General features: G+C 36.4%; 1 protein-coding gene across 9 annotated transcripts in view; it reads right to left on the bottom strand.

Annotated features, from left to right (window-relative positions):
* Positions 1 to 1559: 1559 nt before the first annotated feature.
* Positions 1560 to 23879, bottom strand: part of MRTFB (myocardin related transcription factor B) — a 110729-nt gene continuing 88409 nt past the window's right edge. For 6 of the 9 annotated variants that reach the window (XM_009683467.2, XM_068908814.1, XM_068908815.1 and 3 more), the window contains 9 exons: positions 19407 to 19547; positions 17819 to 18066; positions 16079 to 16232; positions 12724 to 13749; positions 11141 to 11296; positions 7948 to 8106; positions 7504 to 7641; positions 5554 to 5614; positions 1560 to 3663 (listed from right to left, as the gene is read on the bottom strand). In XM_009683467.2, the coding sequence (XP_009681762.1) occupies positions 3128 to 3663; positions 5554 to 5614; positions 7504 to 7641; positions 7948 to 8106; positions 11141 to 11296; positions 12724 to 13749; positions 16079 to 16232; positions 17819 to 18066; positions 19407 to 19547 (2619 nt within the window). In that variant the 3' untranslated portion in view covers positions 1560 to 3127. The remainder of the gene's footprint in view (positions 3664 to 5553; positions 5615 to 7503; positions 7642 to 7947; positions 8107 to 11140; positions 11297 to 12723; positions 13750 to 16078; positions 16233 to 17818; positions 18067 to 19406; positions 19548 to 23879) is intronic. The other 3 variants (XM_068908816.1, XM_068908817.1, XM_009683478.2) reach the window with 1 other exon arrangement.

The following is a 23879-nucleotide window of genomic DNA, read 5'->3' as shown; positions in this document are numbered from 1 at the left end:
TGTTCTGTTAGCATATTGCAGCCATTATATGGAAATTTTTGTGCCAGTGCATTCCTTTGCAACTGTTCTCTTAATGAGAAAAATTCAGTTCTGCACAGTCACACTGTACAGTCATTATTAAATTTCAAAGATGTGTTGTATTTGTGTTACAAAAATGATCAGGTAAAACATGCACACACAAAAGCAAAACCTATTTCTGCCGTAACAGATATATATATACACATATATATATATATATAAAACTATGGCAAATATATCACATTTCAGAACAAAGTCTAAAGCAAACCATTATATAGAAGGTTTTCATACACATAATTCTGAAATGTACAAAAAAAAAAACACACACCCCCTACACTAGAATAGTTGTACTTTACTTTAAAAACTAAAATGATCCCTTATTTTTATTTATTTATTTATTTTTTGCAAATAGACTTTTAGGGTAGAAAGCTATACTGTACTGGTAACAACACATCTCAACTGTTTGGATTTATTTCCGCACATAGATTCCTATGGATTAGGTAACATTCTACACTGCCAATGAGGACAGTTTTGTAGCAAGATGACTTTGCCAGTTTTAAGCTATATTTACATGCACATCAAATATGACAGTACAGTTGTTCTAGGTTAATTTGTCCTCAAACAATTCATTTATTTGCCTCTTATTTAATCAGAAGGCAGGGTCAAATAGGGGTAATTATGTTATTATTTTCTTCAGTCTGATAACACATTGTATGCTACACATCACACCCAGGTGTGTCTGGTTATCACATGCAATAAATTAACAGTACTGTCGAATACTATAAATTTCATCCAGAGTGCTCCCTATCAAACCAAGAAATTTGTCTTTTTCTGAAAGAGTCCTTAATTCTAATAACACCGGAGAGCACTCAGTATCTCAGAGTACTAGTACCCAAGAAAATATGTTCAAAAGGAATGCTAAGTTGAATGTATTTGTTCAGTATTATTGAACAATCCTGTACCATCATAATTAAAGGCAGACAGTCCATATATAATATCGTACTAAAGTACTGCAGGCACACCAAGAAGGGATTAGGAAGCATATCTTTCAACTTCATCTGTAGTTGTGATACCCCCTGATAGATTGCTTCTTGTGTTTACTTTTAGATTAAAGTAAATCCTGGCCTATCAATCTATTGGAGGTATATAATGATTTAGAATGCTAGTAACTGGTGTGATGCAAACATATAATGCCAATTTAAGCCTTGAATCAATGATATAACCCACTAATTTACCTGAAGTCAATGGAATTCTGTAATATTACTAAAACAGACTGTACTGGTGAACTGGAGACACTACATATGCAGATAATTCCACAACTTTTTCTTGCAAAAGTATCTAAAATATAGTCTGACAGCCACATTTTTTTTTTTTTTAATGTGAAACTGGTTGCTAACAGCTACTTTTTGTTTTCATTATATCTTTGATGCAGATTGTTGCTCCAAGAAGTAGGCAAAAACTTCATACCACTTTTTTCATTAGTTCCTACAACGCTATCCTTGAAAGTTGGTGGTAGGGAAAGAGTTCTGAAATGAGATCAGTTTTCAGACTAGAAAACACATCATATTTCCATTATGAAGGAAAAAGGAAACCTAAATTTCCTTTTATCTTAATTTAGAAATTCCCTAATGGGAAGTAATTCCTATTTTATGTTTGATTATCAGCATACGTTTTTCTCTAGCAATATTTAACCACTATCACAGCTACACAGCTGCGACACAGTTACAGAATTTCAAGGTATTTTACTCCTATTTGCATTTTTGTTTGTTTTTTCTGACTACCTTCATAATAGCCACTGAAAAAGATATTATATATTATTTTCACATGCTGTGCTGTAAGAACTTAATTTTTGCTATTATCTGTTCCAAATGTGAAATAGGCCTGAACAGCGTATGTTGATACTCCTTATTTACCTTTTATAGTTTTTCAGTAAGGGCTGTTTAGGGTTCTTATTGAGCAGCTTCCGTTGTGTTAAGTAGTGGTAGACAAAGTTGTTGAGTAGATAGATAGAGTATTCATTAAGAAATGATGGTTGTTCTGTCAGTACTGTCGCCTGCAACTCTGGGCCTGATCCTACAAAGATCTTTTACTGAGGTCATTGGGACTATTCTTACACAGATGTTTGCAAGATCAGAATGCGCACCAGGATTATTACATTTTTCTGCTTCCTCAAAATGTTTTAATATGCTGAGATACTAGATTCAATAATCTAATAATATCCTCAAGCACAAATTAAAATAGGCTCTTTATTATTTCCAAATCTCTCAATTTTTTTGAAGACCACTGTTCCCCTCTGTTCACAAAAAAATAAGCTATACAAAGTTGAAAGAGTATACAAATAACTGTCTGATATACACATTAAAACCTAGCTATTAAGTCCAGAGCATTGATATAGGAAAAATTCAGTGTTCTCAATGTTACCTGGCCTAGCTACAGTGGATTTCTTGCAGTTACAGTTAATATCCCTTCGGATGCAGTTAAATTCTTCCCTCAGCATTAAAGAATGGGGGAAGAGTTTTAAAAACCACAAAACCAAAATATAAAAACAACTTGAACAAATTAAGAGACTAGATACATGAAATTTCACTGAACCAGCCAGTGCTTCTACTTGCCTTTGCCCTCGCAATTTATTTTGAACCTGGCTCAGGCTATCCACAGGAACAATGAAGTGCAGTGATATCTCACCTTCCCCCAAATAACATCTGCTCACTGTGTCAATACCGAGTGTTGAAATCTCCGTTATTTTTCTTACCTTATCATAGATTAGCTATGTTGTGTCATTTGTTTAAGCATTACAAAGTCAGTAATACTATTTCTTTCTTATACATTCGTGATGCATTTTCCTTGGGGTACTTTTAATCCGTAAGTACAATCATCCTTTGACTTGCGAAATACAGCTTTCAGAGGGCCCTGATCTGCATTAATGATAGGCGCATAGAGAGCATAAAGTAATTCACTGTTGTAAACTTGAATATCAGTAAGGAATTAGCTTCAAGCATTTGTTCTTCCAAACATTTCTGTTAATTTTTATCAACTGCAACCAGAATCGTGTTAAGAACGGACCTATGCTGTAAACAGATTTGCAGGTTGTGTTCTCATTGGCTATAGCTTAATCCCAGTGCAACTGCAGGTCTTGTGGATCTAGAAAGTCAGTGGAAAACACGCTGGGGGCAGTAGAACTGAGAGGAGTGAGTCCAGATGAGGAGCTGGGCATTGTAATGTCTAACCATTCCATATTGTCTAAATTTGTGTCAGGAAGATCAAGAGATAGGCAAGAATTATTAGTGGTAAACTGTGGGTCAGAGGTTTCCATGGGTGAATGAGAGTGATCTAAAATGCCGGAGTGATTAAGCAGATCATTCTGAAGGTCCTCAATTAAAGAAAATGACTCTCTGTCCTCATTATTGCTTGTCAGTTGAGGGATTTCATTACCTGAAGGTAAAGTTCCATCCAAGAGAGCTTCAAGTTGGTTTTCCAAACTTGTTAACAAGCTGGTTGTTGGTTCTAAGGACACAGGAGGTGCCATTTGGATTTGTGGTGGTGGGCGGGATATCACTGTATTCACTGGCATTGTAGTGATGTTGGCTGTAACTGGTCTCATTTTAGCAATGGGAGATGGTTCCTCCTTTATTGGAAGGGAAATCTCTGTATAAAAAAAATACTTATTGAATTAATAAAAGATAATGACATATACCCTCAGGTGTAAGACCCCTAACCTTTTCCCACGTGCTGTAAGATGCATCCACAGTAAACTCAATTGAGTAAGGACCATTTTGCTGATCTATCTGATAGTACAAACAGTACATACTTCAGACTAAGTATGTCAGGTAGTCTATCAACAACAGTGTCTTCTAAGTTCCACAGTTTTGTTTTCAGTAACTCTAGCCAACTGAAGTATTTCTATCAATGAACAAAAGGAACCGTTTTCTACATGTTAGCCCTACCTCCTTTGTGTTTATAGTTTTCTGAATTACTTCAGAACCAACACAGTGCCCCATTTCAGGAAAGAGTACCCGAACCAATTTTCAGTTCCACTCCCTGTTTAGTACTCTGTCCAATTTTGTAAATTAAAGTCTTAAGAAATAGTTAATGCAATTAGCATGCTTTCATTACTGATTCTAGAGTCTGAAACCGTTCTTCAGTCAAGAAGTTCCACATGAGCTAACGGTAGTAAAAGAAAAAGCAAGGTAAGATCCAGTTAATTCTTATATGTAGAGTCGAGTCCAAAAATTAGATTAGGTCTAGAAGATTCTGAGAGGCAAGAAGATGCAAGTAAATCCTCCAGCAGAGATGATGTTTCGGCTGGCAGAAATATGCTTGGCAATATATTTTACACCAGTCTTCCAAGGAAAATAATACATTAAAAAAAAAATCTCTATAACAGCATCTATTAAAATTGCTGCCTAATAAAAACAAAGCATTAGGACAAGAAACCACTCACTTTCCTAATGTACATTAATAGTCTAAAAATTTTTTAGTGTAGAACTTGCTTAGGTAAGTGCAAGACCTCTGAGTACTTTATTTCCTTTTCAATAAAGATGATGGAAAAAGGTTTTTGCCTTTTTGTGGCAACTTGGCAAATATGGAACTGCTGTTATTTTTAAGATCAAATAGGTTTAATAATGTAACATTTGAGGCACATTTTTAAAATAAGCACACTAATGTTTTGTACATCCTCTGTTTCACCGGTAGTACTTCAATCTACCTATGCAGTGTTTTAGTAAGAACGCTAAAAAAGTTTGTTAATTGAGTTGTTCGCTGCACCTGTCACTTGTCTAGGTCAGTCTGTCACTGTCTGTGCCATTTTCTTTGGTTAACTTGGCAATTTGCTTTAAAAAGAGGATACTCTGATATTTAGGATATGGCTGAAATCTTCTAATAGCCTACAATCAGTCACTTATGACTTGGCATTCCTTGCTGTCAAGGTCTTCATGTGACAGCAGTTCCAAACATTTTGTTAATTGTATTGTTTGGCATTAGAACTTCTCCCAGTATTTTAATGGCTTCTACAAAGCCTTTAATTAGGCCTGAAAGCCGCCTACTTCTATTGCAAAGCTACTTTTACAATTGCTTTAGGTACTTGGTTGGGTTCCTTTCTGATAGCTCCCTTATTTTAACCGACATAGAAATTTGTAATTCATGAGTTCAGACAAATTTTTCCCATGTAATTTATCTTTGATATTTACAGCTGATAATACCTTGTTATATTTGTATGTTGAACAAATATGCCTGTGCTAAGCTAACATGCTATTTTAATCATTTGCTGTGTGAATTACTGCGAAAGTCTGCCCAGGCTAGTTTAGAAGCAGAGAAGTTCCAAAGTAGGGTGACTGTATTTCTTTTGGTATATGTGCTGGCATATGGTTTTTTCAATACCTAATTAACAAGCATTCAGAAATACTACTGTCATCCAAACTGGATAGCTTCTACATCATCTCCCTGAAAGAATTCTTTCCCTCATTCTTTGGATTACTGTATGAAGTTTTTATTACCAAGTTTTAGCTCTCTGCATCACATAGACTTCAACTGGCTTACCTCCACTCTTGATGAGAATATCAAAAAGATCATCCATTTGCTGACTGTGCGCACTGGAAATCTGTAGCATATGAGAAAAGGAGGGGAGAGCTGGTTATTCTTTTTCATGTAATATTTTTTCCTAAGCTGATTAATCCTAACTTCTTGCAATAGTATATAAATACTAACTTATAATCACAACTAAAGTTTTTTTTTCATATGAAATTGTCGATCTAGAAAATAGAGGAAGAGTTTGGCAAGGCACTTGTAATCCTTATGGTTGGTTTCAGTTACAAAGGAATAGGAAGAAGTACCAAAAGCAAGACAAAGATTTCATGAAGGAAACTTGGGAGAGATGCAGAAAACTAGGGCTAAGAAGGAAAACTGCTAATCCTGTTTTGTAGCAGGCAAATATGGGGAGTAACAGCAGGACTATGGTGGTTAACCTTGAACTGTAATGTAAGATGCATTTTGTAAGTTGTTTCTTTACAATTTGTAGATTCATGTTTTTCTTCTTTAAGGGGTAAAAAAAGAAAAGTGTTCATTAACTCTTTGTTTATCTGCATGTTTTAGACATTCATCTCCTGAGTATTTGAACCTTAAGCAAAAGGTAATAAAATCCTCATAAACCCATTCTTTCAAAACCAGTCTAGGAAAGTTATAGAGACTTTTTTGACTGTCTCAAGATTAAAACTGTGTTTTAAAACATTGGTTAGATTGTAGAGACTGAAAGCGATTTGTCATCAGGAGATTAAGCTCCTGGAAGGAGGCCAGCGAGGAGGCGCTTTGCTGGCTGGTAGTGACAGACTCACTTAAGAAGTGCTGTTTGGCCATATTTCAATTATTACATTGACTTTATGGACCTTGAGTAGACCTAAACTAGTCTGAGGTTTGGCTGTAAGGACCACAGAATGAAAAACAAAATCACAACCTAGCGACTCTGTGCTGATATGCTTAGTATCATTTAATTTTTCTTTAGTAATGAGTTGTATGTTTACTTGATATATCTCAACCATTGAGATGAGGTACAAAAGTCAAAATGCCAAGAAGACAGAAGATGACAAGGGGGAATTATTTTAAAATGATATGTTTCTATATTTGTACCATCTATATGGAAAAGCTTTTTAAAGGGGGAGGGTGGGACTCAGCTGGCCTGAACACAAGCATCAAGTGCCACTTAAGATTACCACACCTGCTATTCCTAGAGGCATGGGTTTTCTGTGCGTCTTGTGCTTTATGTGCTTCCACTGTGAGGATGTGTCTCATATGCCAAGATATCTGAAATGGCATTAGATACCAATGATTCTGCCTGAGTATCTGCCACCGTAAAAGAGAGTACCCAATACGAAATTGATAGAAGTTTGTTTTGTTCTTTTTTTTTTTTTTTGAGATAGTTCTGAAATGCATGCTGTTGAGGAATACTCATTAGCTTTGTTTGCAACTTTCTTCTCCCTTTCAACATGAATGATGTCATGGTAAACTGACAAAGCAGTCCCTAGTATTATTCATCAAGGTCAATAAATATAGACTTTACATTGGTAGAAGTGTGTACAAACACACACACAAATATTTCCCTCAAATTACAGTATGTAGCCTCATGCAAAAATACATAAAATTTGAAAAACTTCAATGTATTTCCCTCTGCGACTGTGAAATTTAAGTATCAGCCTTAAAGATAGTCAGCTGAAGGACAGTTATTGTTAAGTAACAGTATCAGGGTTATGCCAATATATTATATACCGCCAAATGGATAATGTAAGATATATTTCCATGTATTTCAGTATATTTTAAATCAACAGAATCGTGAAACAGAAGTCTTGTAGTTAAACGCAGTTATGAAACTATTAACAGAACAAGTTAGAAAACCTTGATGCCAAACAAGAAGCTACGTTAAACAAACAATAACGCTGGTAATTCTGAAGAAAAAAATAAAATTATTCTTAATAGGCTAAACAAGCAAAAGTTAACTACCTCGCGGTGAGGTGTTTGAATATTGCGGGTCTGTTTTATGGCCTCTTCGTAACGGGGGGGATCTTTTGTCTTGGAAACTGCGTTGTTGAAGAGAGACTGTGGAACAATGTAAGGCTGGGCTTGAGATGGAGAGCCAGGCTGCATGAAATAACAAAATAATGACCAAACAATACACTGTAGTGAAACTCAGATGTATTCAGTTCTACAGGTTACCCTGCCTTGTCGTACCAATCTACGTATTTACAAAAAACAATAGTATAAATAATTAGAGGGATAAAATAATAGTTTCTTCTGTCTTTCTCACACACGCATACGTACATGCATTATTAAAATCTATAAAACATTCTCCCCCCTTGAGTGAACTGCAGTATGTATACAGTAACACTTATGTAAGAAGACTAATATATATCTGAACTTTATGGAACACTGTTGGGATAATCCTACCTTACTAGGAGTAGCAGGTCCATTCTGCACAGATGGAGCCTGGTTACTACCGGTGTGAATGTTAGAGTTTGATGTTTTATTAATAAAAGATTGTGAAGATATTGTAACTGGTGGAGTCTGATAGGAAAATACTGTGTTTGATGTCGTAGGTGGAAAAACCTGTAAAGGATTAATATTAATATTAGTCTTAATATGTTTATCTAGTCTTAATAACTTTTAATTAATAAATGGGTAAATTACATTAATGAAGTTTAAGACTAATTTTTCTAAAACACAAAACAAAACAAACCACCCTTGTTTGCTTCAGTCCCTTTAGGGAAATGGTATTTGTTCTATTTTTTTCCCTGCAGTAGATTAATTTGAAGTCTAGAACTACCACTTTTTGAAAGAAACTTTGTGCTGTGACATGCTTTCACTCATCAGTGATAAGCTAAAATATTTTCATGCACTTTTTCAGGCCTCATGAGAGAATGTAATACAATTTTTCTGAAGAGCACGTAAAGCTTTAATACAATATGCATAATTTCCCCACCTAGTGGGCAATGAATGAAATGGACTAATTTGTGGCCTGATTAAAAACTAGTGACTGTAATAGACTCTGCACACATAGTCATACTTGTCCTATGTTGTCTAATCCTAATTTCTTTCAACTCTGGAGAGCCATGAGTGCTGAGGGAGAAGCAAAAGCATATACAACAGATGAACTTAGATATCTACTGTACAGTTTGATTACTGGTATATAAGCTTTTTAGTTCTTCAAATGACACACATTTGCATATTGCATATTACATATGATTCCATGCAGAATCCTACTTTTCATATTTCTAAGTTAAAGGGAGAGGAAGAGGGTCTAAGCATGTAACAGGCAATCAGAGAGCATAAGACTGTTCTTCATAAGGCAGTTATCATTCCCAAATACCTTTATGATTGCACAGTTCTTGACAAAGATGGGACAAACGCTACAGCAGGGATGGAGATAAAGCCAGGATAAGCTTTGTGGAGTTCAGGCTGAATACCAAATGACGTCTGCTGTGAGAGGGCTTAATACAGTTTGCTAGCCAACTAGATCATCTGTATGGAAACTGCTGTACTTTGTAGCTCTCAACCACTGAGCTGAATGGCTGTGGAGATGTCTTCTTGTTACTGAATGACTTGAAGAACCAGGCCCACAGGTTCTCTAGGGTCAAGGGCTACAATGGAAACAATGAGCCTGAGACAAGCCCAGACAAAAAAAGATCCAACTGAATAAAAAGGTCAATCTATTTTAACCTCCCCTTGCTATTAATGAGGACATTTCTCACTGCCATTGAACAGGTTTGTTTACGTATCCAGGCTCTCATGTGGGGCAGGGCTTTGGCCTCCTCGCTGCCAAACAAGGAAGTCCCAGTACTAGGACTGCAATCATGGAAAGAAGAAAGCGCTCTCCCTGACAAGGGTTAGGAACATGTTAGGAGAGAGAAACAGCAAGACTCATTCACTTACAGTCTGTTAGCTAGAAATGGCTCGACCTGCCTTCTGAACTATCCAAGGCTCATGGAAACAAAGAGCAGGCAGGTAGAGCTAATGCTGAACGTGTTATGACTGACCGATCTATTGTATTACATCAGTATTTTACATTCTAATGTAAAAGTTGTGCAGTCGCACTGCCTGTTTCATATGTAAAAGATGACACGAGAGTTGTGAGAACAGCAGCCAGATGCAGACTGAAGTCTGCAGGGAACTACACGGCATGGTCTCCGTGACAACTAATCTGAATAAAGAAGGGGAAGACTAGAGAGTACAATCCTTGGTTAACTGCTACAATCATTTCAAAGAAGTTCTTGACAGCAAAGGAAGCAAACTGCAAGTCTCTGTTAGGAGTACATACTCAGGATGACTGGAAGATTTCTAAATGGGACTTGTGGAGTTAACAAGATAAGATTAGCCCTTCATCAAGTCCAAGACGGCCTGGATGAACTCTGTTTTTTTGGATATATGCCAGTTAAACTTTTGCAGGATGACCTAAATACCCAAGAAATTAAACAGAGTGAGGACACTTAGTTGTGTTCCCCTTTATTAGCTATCTAAAGAATGGTGCAGCACACAAATTTTCTCTTATCTTAGAAGACCTATGATTACCTGGAACAAGACCCTTGGCAGAAGCAGAACAGAAGACGCTGTGCGGGGTAGAAGCCCTAATTCATATCAAAACATGGGCTTTACGGTACATTTTTGTAAACTGAAACTTTTGAAGGTTGAGCTACTTTGTAGCAGTAACATAACATGTTGTCAAAACTACCCTCTTCATATTGAGATTTCAGTTGTTTCTGAATTACCGTTTCCTCCAGGCTAAAAAAAAAACTTGTTCTCCCAAGTGACAGGAACGCTGGAGTCCATTAGCACTGACAAGGAAGCAATAAGGGTCCTAAGACAATCTCCAAGTTCTTGATAATAGTGGTCAGCCCAGATGAGGCGGCTCAAAGGAGGAGAAAGCCCTTTCCTCTGTGATGGCTGGTGCTTGTGTGTTGATACCAGTCACCATATGAACATGTCTGGGTCAGCACTTCCAGCTGCACATCCAGTGCTGATAATATCTATTTTGGACTAGAAAATTTCAGAGCTGATGGTTTACAGTAAAAAGGAAGAAGATCTAGGTCTGAATCATTCCCTGCACTCCTCAGGAAGAGAAGCATTCTAGGTATGGTGGGCTTTTTGACTCACTGGAACTGCTGTCCTCAATATCCGAGTCCAAGACTGCATGCGTACCTTTCTTCATAAGCAAGGATCAGATCAACAAGGAAAGTAGAAAAACTAAAAGAAACTCTTACAAAAGAAAAGCTAAAAGCCTTCTGTAAGAACTGCTTATAAGGATCTTTCATTTTGAGCTGGGGGCAGATACGAGAAATTGATTGGAATGTCTGGGGTACCACTCAGCCAAGCATAGAGAAGATCTTAATGAGTGTGTACCATTAAGACTGAACAAAAACAAAACTTTAGCCTTGTGTACTTGCAGATGAAAAGGTAAGTGCCTGCATGGACAACAATTCTGAAAAGAGAAGGTGTTACCAGTCCATGTTTATCACACAGAAAAACGTGGTACAGAGAAGCTAAGTGACTTATCATTTGTATATGACACACGACACACAAAAGATTCTAAAAGCACTATCTAGAATTAGACTATAAAGCAGTATTAATCTTATTGTTATTCACAAACCTTTCTGATTGGTTGAGCCTGACCAAGTGCATGCTGCGTGATGGTATTTTGTTTTGATTGTGGAGTATGCATCTGAGGTGCTGTCTGGACCAGGCCAGATGAGGGAATAGGAGCAGGTATTTGTGATGGGGTCTGTATTCCAGCTTGTGATTGAGCCTAAAGGATGAAGATAAAATACTTGCATTATTTGTATCTCTCAGTAAATTAAAATATATAAAAATCTATTGAATAGGTTATGCAGAATAGCAATGGCATGTATTCTGGGAGGTATCAGGATGAACTGTGTACAGGAGACAAGACTATTTCAACTCCATTTGGTACTGGAGAATTCCCAGCTGAAAAGTGGTGTTTATACTGGCAGCAGAGCTTAAGAAACATAAAGACAAACTGGCGAGAGTCCAGTCAAGAACAGTGAAAAGAGTTAAGAGAGAGAGAGAGGGCGTAACCAGTTAAGAAAGGACTGAAAGAATTGGGTTTGATTAACCTGAGAGAGAAAACTGATGATGCAAAATGATATGCTTTCTGGCATGTAAAAAATGTTGTTTTAAGAAGATAATAGTCAGTAGTTTTTAATGGCTGCTGGAAGGAAAGAATTATGTCTAACCTCAGGAAAGATGGTTTGGGTTAGAAGTTAGAAAAACTTTCTGCAACACAGCAAAGTGAAATAACAGAGTAAGTTGCTTCAGGTTGTTACAGAATTGTAGCAGGATTTTAGAACAAGTTGGACAAGCACCTGCCTGGATGGGTAGTTATCAGAGTGGCTCTTAAACTGGGGACTTTACAACCCTCGTAAGTATTATTTCCCACCCAAGCTAACTGTGACAGTGCACATGCTAGCTCCAAGCCCGTACCTACAAGAGCAAGTACCCGCTAAAGCTGAACGTATGCTTTCCCAGCGCAGTAACCACGAGGGTGGCAAGGGCATTTCAAACAGCAGGTAGGCAACAGCACTGCCACGGGGTAGTATAAATCCTACCGTAGATCCAGGGGTTAGACTGTTTCAGCTCTGCAAGATTCCTTTTACAGCTTTACACTTGTAATCTATCCTAGGTTATACTGTATTTATTCACAGTAATACTACCCTATAATCAGCCTAGAAATAATATTTATTTAACCATAGTTTCTCTTTATAACTCCACTGGAGTTCTGCAACCTAGAATTCACATTTTTGAATGCAGTGAGCCATTACCACACAAGGCAGTTCCAACACACGCTTTGAAAACATGTGCACTTCAAAATAAAGTACAGGGTTTGTAGCTGCCTATTATGATTTGGCATTAACCAAATGGTGGAATGAATCAAAAACAATTGTGTATGGAGGCAGTACACGGTAAGATGACTTCTTTTCAGCAAAGAGTATTTGTGAAGTCATTTGTGAAGTTTCTTTGCAAGACTGCAAAGAAAACAAATAGCAGAAAACGTAATAAAGCAGCTGGCTTTTAAGTATTTCTATACTTTTGCCTAAAGCAGAAACAAGCATGATTTTTAACAGTTAATCTTTTAAGCAGCACATTTATCTATCTATATTCAGTTAAACAAACATTGCCATATAGTTACATGATGAAAAATAAAAGAGCCCCTACCTGCAACTTTATATTTCCAACTGGTAGCTGCACTGAAGTGGTAGAATTCGGTCCCTGGATAGATAGTGGAAGGAGCAGCTGTGCTGCTCCTTGGGTTGTTAGTAAAGCTTGAGGCTGGGCAACAACTGCAGTTTGTGGCTGCCTCTGTGGATTAACATAAAATTGAGAAATGGCATTCTGAGTTTCAGCTTTGGCCACAGGTATCTCCTGCTTGATGATAACTGCCTTTTTGGCAACTGGATTCTGGCCACTAGTATATACTGACTGTCCTAAAGAATGATTAGCCACAGACACAGATTGACTCGTACTAGAGCAGTCGGTAAGAGCTTTTTCATCTTTGATAGCAGCACTGAATTGCTTCTGATCCAAAGCAGCTGAGTTACCAGAAGTCTGAGACTGTTGCTGTTGTCCCCGTTTTTCAACCTCAAGTTGCATTTTCAATACTTCCACAAGTTTTTGCTCTTGTTCCAGTTTTCTTTTGAGCTCTTCAATCTGCTTTTCTTTTTCTTGAAGCTTGCGGTCCTTTTCTGCTACATCAAACTCCATGTTTGAGATACTTCCACTGCTACGATTCTGATTATCATCACTCATATTCACTCTTAGCGGTGAAGTACTTAAAAACTGGGATGGTGACATCATAGTCATCATTTCTGTGAAAGTATCTGCCATGCTAGTGTCATCTGTGCTTAGACTAGATTGTTCTGAGGGAGCAGGGGATATAGGCAAAGGGGAGCTAATGTTTTCAGTATTTATTACTTTGCTGCCAGGTCCAGTAGATGTTTTTTCTGGAGGAAAGCTAGACATAGTATTAACCACTGTTTTATTTAGTGTTGCAACAGGAAATGCCACAGTCACTTCCCCAGTGTTACATGTGGCCCCAGTAGAAGTGGTTACTGTAACAGAGCTACTAGTAGTGACCCCATTGTTATTCAAATCTTGATAGGGTTTCAGACGCTCAATAAGATCCGTTTTTGTTCCAGACACTGGTAATCCCCTTAATTTCAACTCCATTTTAAGCTCTGCTACCTGAGATAAAATAAAGCATCATAGTAAAAAAAAAAAAAAAAATTAAAACTTATTTTAACACATTCTACTTTAGGACATTTTAGTAAGAAAAACTATTTTTCAGCATATTCAAACAAATGTGTTCAGTATAAATTAATTCTATGCTTCAAAATATCATTTAAAAAAAGAACAGTCACAATGAACAACTTCCACTTATGGTATCTGTACACCCCATCTAATTGTAAGGTGTTTAGACCACATTTATGTTAGAACCCACTTCTTTGTCTACGAGAATAAAAGGCAGAGTGACCTTAATACCTTTCTCAATCTAGAATCTTAAAGTATAGACCTTCCTGATTAGGAAATGAGGAAAAGTCATACAAATCCATGTGGGTAACACATTCCTAAGAACCATGGCAATTTTATGTTAAATAGTTGTCTACCTTACAATGATTATCTATAGATTCTACCCACCGTGACGTGCAAGCAATTAACTTCCTGTTTGTTGGGGACGCTGGTAATTTGAGTCCTGTAGGTTAACCAGGATACGCATCTAATTTGGAACAAATTCCCTCGTTCCTCTTGAGGTTTCTGTTGGTCCATTTTTTTCATTTTGCTGAGGTCCCTCTAATTAGCAACCCTGCCATCCGGCATATCAACTGCTCTCTCTGAGCTTGGGGTCCTCTAAAGAATTGCACAAGTGTGCACCTCTCACCTTTTCCATTTTTTAATAATCCATTTCTGAATTCTTAGCAGAACTGATTTAGATGAGTCAGTGTTAAAAAACCACCAGCAGGTCTCCAAGTATTGCTTATGTTACTGTTACCACATTAGCAAGAATACTAGTAAATTCTGCAGAAATGGATAAGCAAACACTTTGCATCTTTGTAAATCACAAATTCAGATATTTAGCATTTTCAAACACTGAGGTTTGAATTGCATCTTACATACTTGTTCCATATGAAAAGATCAGGGATCGGCTTTAACTGACTGCAGTACATTACTGTCTTGAGAATCTGATCTTCAAAAACCTCTTCTTTTATTCCTTCCACATAAAGGAAGGGAGAAATAAACAAACTGTCCACTAGATGTCTCTACTCCTCCGTTCAAGTTTGGCACATGTCTGTAGATGCCATATAAAATATCTGAATCTAAATCCCATAAGGTGCTTCAGGTTCATTTTCAGTAGGCCCCTGACGGTATTAATTCCTGATAACTTATTTGTGAAGGAAGAAAGGTTCATATGTAACGCTTTCATATTAAAAAGAGTTTACACAGTTATTTATACTTTAAGAAACTTTTATAAAATTCAGTGTTGATTTTCAGATAATGTGTCAAGCTTTGATAAACATGAAGATCTTTATTTGATCTCTGTTTTCTATTCACTTGCTTAATTCTGTCATCTTTAAATAAAATAATACCATGCAACTCACTTATTGGTTATACATCTCAAAAAACAACAACAAAAAAACACAAATAACTCCACCACTAACAAGACATTATAAACGGATTATAAGTAATTAAGGGCCAGAAATCAATACACAAATATTTCAGCTACTTCTACAGGTTCAATCAACAGAGAAATTTTGCTTCTGCTTTATTATTTATTATGAATATGTAAAGAAGCCCAGTAAACATCATGCTTTCTTTGTAAAAACTTTTAAGTGCACATAATGTGAGCCAAATAAAAAACAAAAGTACCAAGACATGTCTCTCCTTCATATACCAAGTCTTTCTGTGTGTTTTTATGATACATTCGCTTTCTCAGACAAGAAACCAGTTAATTCTACATAAGCAAGCAACAGCACCCATAAACATTCACACAAAGGGAAAAAAGCTGCATCAGCTTACTTAAAAGTTAACCTCTTTTATTAGTGTTATTTCTGTGTAGAATTCAGGGACCTCTCTGAACATGTTATTCTTAAGCGATATAAACTAAAAGATGCCCTAACTAATCCTCTCCACTGATATATTAAAATTGTTATGGAGAAAGTACTGATCCAGTATTTAAATCTGCTTAGGCTAAAACTTCTCATAAAGTGCACCTCACAGTTTACCTAAGGTGTCAAGCTGTTTACTTATACAATCTACTCAAAATTATTCTTCCTCTTCTAATTCTCTGGGAAAGGAAAGTGATTGTTAGAACATAGGCATGTGAGGAGGCTAAATCAAAACAAATATGTAAGTCCAGAAGAGCTGTGTATGAAAACTTAACCTTATTCTAAACAGCTAAGAAACAAAGTACAGTTTTCACTGAAAAATAACATCCAGGCTTGTTCCTGACAGTAACAGTTTGGAAGTTAACACCCTGACTGATATTTAGGAATCGACAAATCCTTCTGATTTTTACCTTCAAGTCATCCAAGCTCGAAGGTAGTGGTCCTGGTTTCCTGCTAGCAGTACTACTGTTCTGTCTTGGTGAGCTGGCAACTGATGTTGGTGTACTGTTGTTCAAAGTATTCAGTGGCGTATTCCCATTGTTACTCTGTTTGTCACTCAGTGGCCTTTGAGTGATTAAAAAAAGACAAGAATGTCAGTGCTATGTTTTCATTCAAGGAGCTGTAATTCTATATCTAGTGTCTATCACAATGGCCTTTTCTTTTTGCAAATACATATTTAACATGAAACAGTAGCATTATTTTCAGTGTAAAAGGATAGAGAAGAAAATTATATATAGAGACTGCTATGTTGATATTTTATTTACTCTTCAGTTTAAGTGTACAAATTTATGCTTCATAGCTTTTATTATTGTCATAGTATCCTTCAAGAGAGGACGGTGGGATCAGTTTATACAAGTTCATCAACTAGAGCAGCTAGTTACCTTCTTGTTTCACTTCAGTTAAAAAAACCATTATTCAGCTCTGGGCATTAACCCTACATACATGTCCAATGTGCTAGTCAATTTACTTAATACAGAATAAGGACCAATCTGAAGACAGTTTACTCTGCAGATGACATTTTTAAAAAACATTTTCATTCTTGTAAGAATCTCATATAAGGATCTCAAAATAATCATTAAAAAAAAAAAAAAGACACCATTTACACTAGGTACCGTAAGCCAGCTTTCTTCTTTGTTCACTTGATTTAGGCAGAAACATTTCTGAAATGTCAGTAAATGGAACATAAGAAGCGTGGGTAAGCAGGCAGAAGCATCTCTAGTCCAAATGTTAGGATACATGGTAATTTTATAAATATAACCACAGATGGTATCTTTTACTTTTCTAGCATCACTTGCTGAGGAAAAATAACTCAGTTCAGAAAACTCCAGTTAAAAAATCCAGTTAAAAACCAGTTGAATTTAAGATTGTATGACTATGGCGTGCTACACTGAGTACTTTTAGGAAAAGAAGGATGGTTTTAGGTGGTGAGAATGAAACTCTGGAGAGGGTCAGCTTTTCATTCCGCTGTAGGCTGCTGCCAACTTTTGAAGATTTATTTCTCTGACTGCTTCCATCTATAAATCAGAAAGTACAGTTCTCACTTAAAAGTACTAAAGATCAACACTGATAAAGTGCTCATATGTTAGAGATATAAGAGGGTATAAACAATATACAAATTTTACCTAATTTAAAATGACTGTTTCTTCTCATTTGGAAACTGCAAAAATGCGGTCTGTGAAACTAATATAAAAAGACAGTAAAAACACCAAAACAGCATGTCTTTTTGTGAAAGCTAGCGTTTTTATGTTCCTCTTCTGCTTTGCCTATCTATATCATATTTGTGTGAAAATAGTGTCAAAACTTTATTGCTCTTGCATGAATCCTCGCTTCAGATATGCATCTAGTTGGAAAAATGCATCTGGCAGGTAGGAGGTTCCACTGTCACGTTAAACTAAAAATAACTAGGTACAGTTATAGGCTTACTAGGCTTTTCGAATCTTTTAACAAGAGCAGAACCTCATTGCCTCTGTTATTAGATGATGTAAATAATATCACAGTGATGCACATTGCCATCTTAAGTTTCCATGGATTCTCTCTGTCTCATAACATGTGAAAAACACATGTATTTCTAAAAAAACAAAGCCTATAACTAATGTATGTTTTTCTTTAAAGGACACTTTCCAATAGAACACTAACAAAGCCTTACATACTTCAGCGGTGCAGGTAGAATTGTCTGGTAGTTGTAGTGTTGTTGCTGTTGGCTCAGGATCTGCAGCTGCAAAAACAGTTGTTGTTGCTGTAGCAAACGAGCATAGTTGGAGTCCATCTGTGGTTCATTCTTCTCACCTTTCTGATCAGGTGGAATATATTGATGGTACTTCAGTTTTTTCACTCTTGGCTTAGGTTCTTTGCATTTCTTGCTCCGATGTTTATCATTTGGGTTCTTTGGGTGGCTTTGCTATTTATGGATGGAAAAGGTTGAAAAAAAAAAAACAACTTGTAACGGACATCTCATTTACATGCAGTTATACAGGATGTACAGGAACACATCTATTGTGAAGAGAAGATGGCAAAATACAATGTTGCTGAAAACAACTGTCCCTGCAACACTGCTCAAAAGAATGGCCTACAAAATCCTTGAAAACTTAACATACTCCATCTATTTTAGAGTATGCACAAGAAAAGGTAACCAGAAATCCCAGTTGTGAATGTTTTGTTACTACATGGCAAGGATAAAGCTAAGAGATTTTGTGGGTCACCACCTGTCATTGCAAAGAGATATTCTTCTTTAACAAGTAAGTTCAAAGCCACTTAGCACTTTGTACAAGCATGAGCTAACACTTTAAACTCCGTCTGTAAACACCTGCCAATCAGAAGAGCTTACTGGTCTAGATTATGATCATATACTCTTATCAAACTATCAGCACCATCTTTATCAGCACGTATGATAAAATTCTCTTTGAGTTTTTGAGTGAGAAGTTGAAGGCGGTTGTGTAGTCATATAGAAGGTATCAAACAGAAGACATCAAATCATGTGTTGATACATGTACATTTACTACACAGCCTGTTTTGGCGGATATCTGGATTTGCCATTAAGGTCCTGCATTTCAAGTAAGCTGGGACAATTCCAGTGATTTCAGTAGCTATAGCCAAATCTGTATCAGAAACTGACTATTACAGGTCATCTGTGCTGGCTAGGTTGATACAGAAAAGAACTATGAGTAGGCTTTTTTATCTTCAAATACAAGGAGCTAGTATCTTAACTTTTCTCACACAAAGCAGAAGAGATGCATGTTTTCTGCTTATACAATAAATAACTAGGAAAACAGCTGTGAAAGAGAAGTAATGCTGTTTAACAGTCTGGCTGTAGGCGGATTATGAATACAATTACCTCTGCTCCTATTCAATTATTCCATATACAGAACTAGACTGGAAAAGCTGAGTTTCACCAATAGAAAATACCAACTCAGTATTACAGATATGTGCAGTCCTTATTTCTCTGTGCATTTTAAAAAAACTTCAATAGTAATGTAATGCGTAATTTAGCTTGAAAACACGTCCAATATACTATATGGAGCTCTTGAAATAATGAGTCAGTTCTTACAAAACATTATTGCTGATCTTAGAGAGCATGCCAGAGCTTTCAATTACCAACCCAGTATGTTCATCTGAACACTACTAAAAGTAGTTACTTGGTTATAAACGCTATAATGCTGTTAATGTATTTTTTCAGTAAATAGAGCACTGAAGAAAACAGATTTCAGAACACAATCTTCAGATGCCATCATTACAGCCTACCTTTACTAATGTTGGCCCAGGCTTTGCTGCAGATACAGTATTTGTGGTCAGGGTGGTTGCAACAGTAGAACGTGTAACATGCTGCTCGATTGTAGGGGGAGTTTTGAGGAATTCAGGAACTGGAGAGGTTAAAGGTGGATACTAGTATTAAAAAAAATATAAGGAAAAAGAGAAATATTAAGAACATCCAGCATCTGAATATTCACACAAACACGTGACAAAACACTACGACAACTTACAGTCATTTCACATTCACTATATATATATATTTATATATATGAATATATGTGTGTGTGTGTGTGTTTGTGTGTGTGTGTATATATATATGTGTGTGTGTGTGTGTGTGTGTGTGTGTGTGTATACATATATATATACATATATATACACACACACATATATATACATATATATACACACACACATATACACACACACACACATATATATTTTTTAGAAGGACTTTCATGTATAGGTAAAAAAGTATGCTATAAATGCACATGTTTGCACATTTCAAATACGCCAAATAAGATATACTGGTTTCATACCTTTATTTCTAAATTTCCATTTACTTGCTGCATGGAAATGTATCCAAAACCTGTTTTTACTTCTAATCTCACTGAAGCAAAACACTAACTGATTTTAATCGAAATCAAGTCCTCAGGCTGCCATGTTAGATATTTTTCCTATGTAAAGCCTGTATTTTTCTTCTGTACTTTTCCTCTTATTCTTTAAATTATATTCCTGCCTTTTATAAATCAGTCAGTATAAATTAGCCTTCAAAAAAGCCCTCTATAAATAAGCTTTCAAAAATTTTGAAAAATTCTGTCATTTTGGTTTTCTTTAGACTATCAAAAGTACACTCAGTCTTCATTAATTTTTGTAGTATATCATAATAAATATTTTTTCCAAAATTAAGTTTTTTCTTAATTATTATTGTTGCTGTTTTTTGCAGAGAAAAAGAATACTAACCAAAACGGATGTATAACAACATGTCGAAAAGCAGCTCTCAGAAAGGGTTTTGTTTTCATAACCTTTACTCTCATATTTTAATTTGCAGAAATATTTATCTTCTGTCTTTTTAACATACATTAAAAAGAAATGGAAATAAAATCATGAAGACATCTTCTGGTAAATATTTCTATCCTGTCTTCCTTACAAAATCACAAAAAAGAGCTTCAGAAATAACCTCATCCAGTCCAGGCAGGAATGTTTTACCTAAACTGCTCCTAACATACGTTAGTGTCTGGTGGGTAGTCCAGAATCAGGTTAGCTAATTGATTCCAGTTCTTAACTTCCTTTATAATTGTAAAATTCTTCTAGAACTGACAGCTGTCAAAGTACCTTTGTCCCTGGCATAAGGAATAAGGAAATACCTTCTCTTCAAGTTAGTCAGTCAGAATTACAGGAATAGGTTATGCCAAAATAAGTTTCTTCCCTCGGTAGTGTTATCTAGCGCTCACACTTTAAGGCTTTTACCACCATAGAATTACGGAACTTAAAAGTGTAACAAATCTCTATACTTCTATAGGCTACTAAGTAGAGAAAAACAGCTCAAATGAAATTGTACTCCTTCTAAATATAATTAAAGGAAGAATGGAATGCATGTTACCAATTGTTAGCAGGGCTATTACCATTAGTTTTTGTTCTGCTTGAAGCAAAATTTACAATATAACATTTAAATTTTAACCTCAAATATGCTATAGCTGTACTGACACAGTCAGCTGAAGTTACAGAAAAACACTATAGATGCATTTGCTTTATTACTTATAGAGCTAAGAGGCCTTCACTGTTTTCCATCTATGAAATCAGAATCTTGTGCACACAATGAATATTACCACCCGAACTAATATTCTCAGAAAAGTCTCTCTTTCATGAATGTCAAACATCAATGTGGGAAGATAAACTTGTTTCAGAACAATCACACAGTAGCAGAGCAGACATGTATTTTGAAGAGAGAGCTTCCTATAGCATTCTTATGGCAACTGCGGCAACTGAGTGGGCCAGAAGGGGTATTTCTTCAGTATCTGACTTCCACCACAATTATGTTGCTGTGTAGGTACAATCCAGTGACCTGTGACTTGGTTGCCTTGCTGTTACAAGCATCATGCATATCATTTCTTCTATAAACTTACTAAATTCCATATAAGCTTGGGGCTTTTTAATTATTATTTTCCTGGCAGCACTGCTCCTACTAGAATAAATTCCCCCCAGATTTTCTATATAATAGGGAAACTTCTCTCAGCTTTGTCCGTAGCCATTTTTTGTGCTGAAATTGTTGTCCAGTTTAAAACCTCTTTCTGCCTGTGGGCCAATATCCCTCTGATCTGTTTACAGACGGAGCCTGTATCTCATCTCAGCCCTTGTTTCTGTAGCTAACATAAATTTTTATTCTTTTCTTATCACAGAATCAAAGAATACTTGGGGTTTGAAAGGCCCTCCGGAGATCATCTGGACCAAGCCCCTGGCTCGAGCAGGGTCACCTAGAGCAGGTTGCCCAGGACCACATCGAGTTGGGTTTGAATATCTCCAAGGATGGAGATGCCAAAAACTGTCTGGGCATCGTGTTCCAGTGTTCAACCACCCTCACAGTAAAGAAGTGTTTTCTTGTGTTCAAGTGGAATTTCCTGTGTTTCAGTCTGTGTCCATTGCTTCTCGTCCTGGAGAGGCATATCATTTTAAGAGCAAGGCAGTTCATAAAAGAGATTTTCCATTCTCTGATCATCCTTTTCTGTTCATGTTACAGTTTCATTAATCATTCTTGGACACGAGTAACTGGAAACCTATAGAATAGTCCTTACGATGTTTCACTGCATGCTTATACAGTGGCATTAACACTTCCTTACTTCATCCGGAATTATCTTTTCTGATACACTTGTATTTTTGCAGAGGAAGGACACAACAGCTCACAGTCACTCTGTTGCTGACTACTGCACCCTGTCTTCCTCCTCCGTTTTTTCTAAACTGAAGTTCCCAGCTTTCTCCATTTTTTTTCCATGGGAAGGAGAGGCGTTGTGTATTTTTCTTTTTTAGAACTACTAAATTTCGCTCCGTTTCTATAACCCCTAAAAGCCAAACTCTGTGCTGACTATGCCTTCGAACTTTTGTTACTTGGCCCATTCGTAACAGTAATGTCAAGGTTGTTAATGGTTAACAAGGTTGTTAATTAAACCAGACTGTTCCAAAATCAACTCTTGTGGAGCACTACTCATCTTTCAAGTCAATAATTCCTCTTTTTCCTATCTCTGCTAATCTCCATCTTCTCCAGTTCTGCTAATGTTTACTATCATGTTGTATTAAGTCCTGACAGATTAGATCAGTTTTATTGCCATTGCTTAAGAAAGCAATTAGATTATCTAATACAACATTCCTTTTATAAATGCCTATCCATTTCCCTTACATCCTTATCATTAAATATCCTTTTTCTGCAGAATATGTTCTAAAACCTTGCATTGTAATTAGGACAGACATTTACTTGTCTCTAATTCATTTTTTCCTATTTTTAAATATTAGTATGATGTGCGCCACTATTCTTCCATCAGATGGTACCACACAGGATTTAAATCAGCTTGCTAAAAACACTCTGTGCACATTCTGCAATTTCATGTACTAGTTCTTTTGTATTTCTGGGATGGCAACTATCAAGTTGCCAATCTGCATGCAGTAAGCTCCTGACTATTGCTTACATTTCAATTATGATAATTTCCACTTCTATCTGTGTTTCTATTACCCATTTTGCTGCCTCTCCTACGGCTAGCAGACAACAGGGAGCTGTACCTAGCTTGTCTCAGCGTGATCTGAACTGTATAGTGGTTTTGTTGCTTCTTTTCCTTTCCAATTTTTTACCTGAAGAATCTCTTCCGAGATCTACATCAGTCCAACTCTGGCAATTTTCACTTTATCCCTAAGACACAGCGTGCTTTGTTGATCAGGCTTTCCCCCCCCCCTTTCTTAAATGCAGGGTCTGTAGGATGTCTGTGATTTTAAATTATTTTTAAAATTATGTTAATGAAACACAGACAGTTGCATATACACTAAAAATAATTTATGTATTAGCAAGTAGTCATCTCTGTCTCTCAAGTACTGTGTGAAAAAAGGAATATGTAGCTCAGCTATCCAGAGGAAAAGCTACTGATACCGCATTAGTAAATCATAAGATTTAGTGTGCTGTGCCCAGTCACTGAAATGCTGCACACATGCCTGTCTTAATATTGTGTCAGTTTGTGGTGGCAGGCTAAAGATAAAAACGCCTCTATTTTTACACCACCTTTCAAAGTGTTTGCTCTGGAAAGCATCTGATATCTACATACATCTGTTATTTGCTGGACTTGCATAAGAACTGGCAGGGGACTTTAGAGGCACTTACCCTTTTAAAAAGAGTGCTGTATATAACATATAACAACATATTCCACTCCTATTGCTATCAAGTTACAAAGGCTTATTCCAGTTATACAGTAACAGATTTAAAAAGTAATT

This window comes from Struthio camelus, chromosome 15, assembly GCF_040807025.1.
Source record: "Struthio camelus isolate bStrCam1 chromosome 15, bStrCam1.hap1, whole genome shotgun sequence".
Classification (NCBI taxonomy): domain Eukaryota; kingdom Metazoa; phylum Chordata; class Aves; order Struthioniformes; family Struthionidae; genus Struthio; species Struthio camelus.
This window is presented reverse-complemented; position numbering and strand designations above follow the sequence as displayed.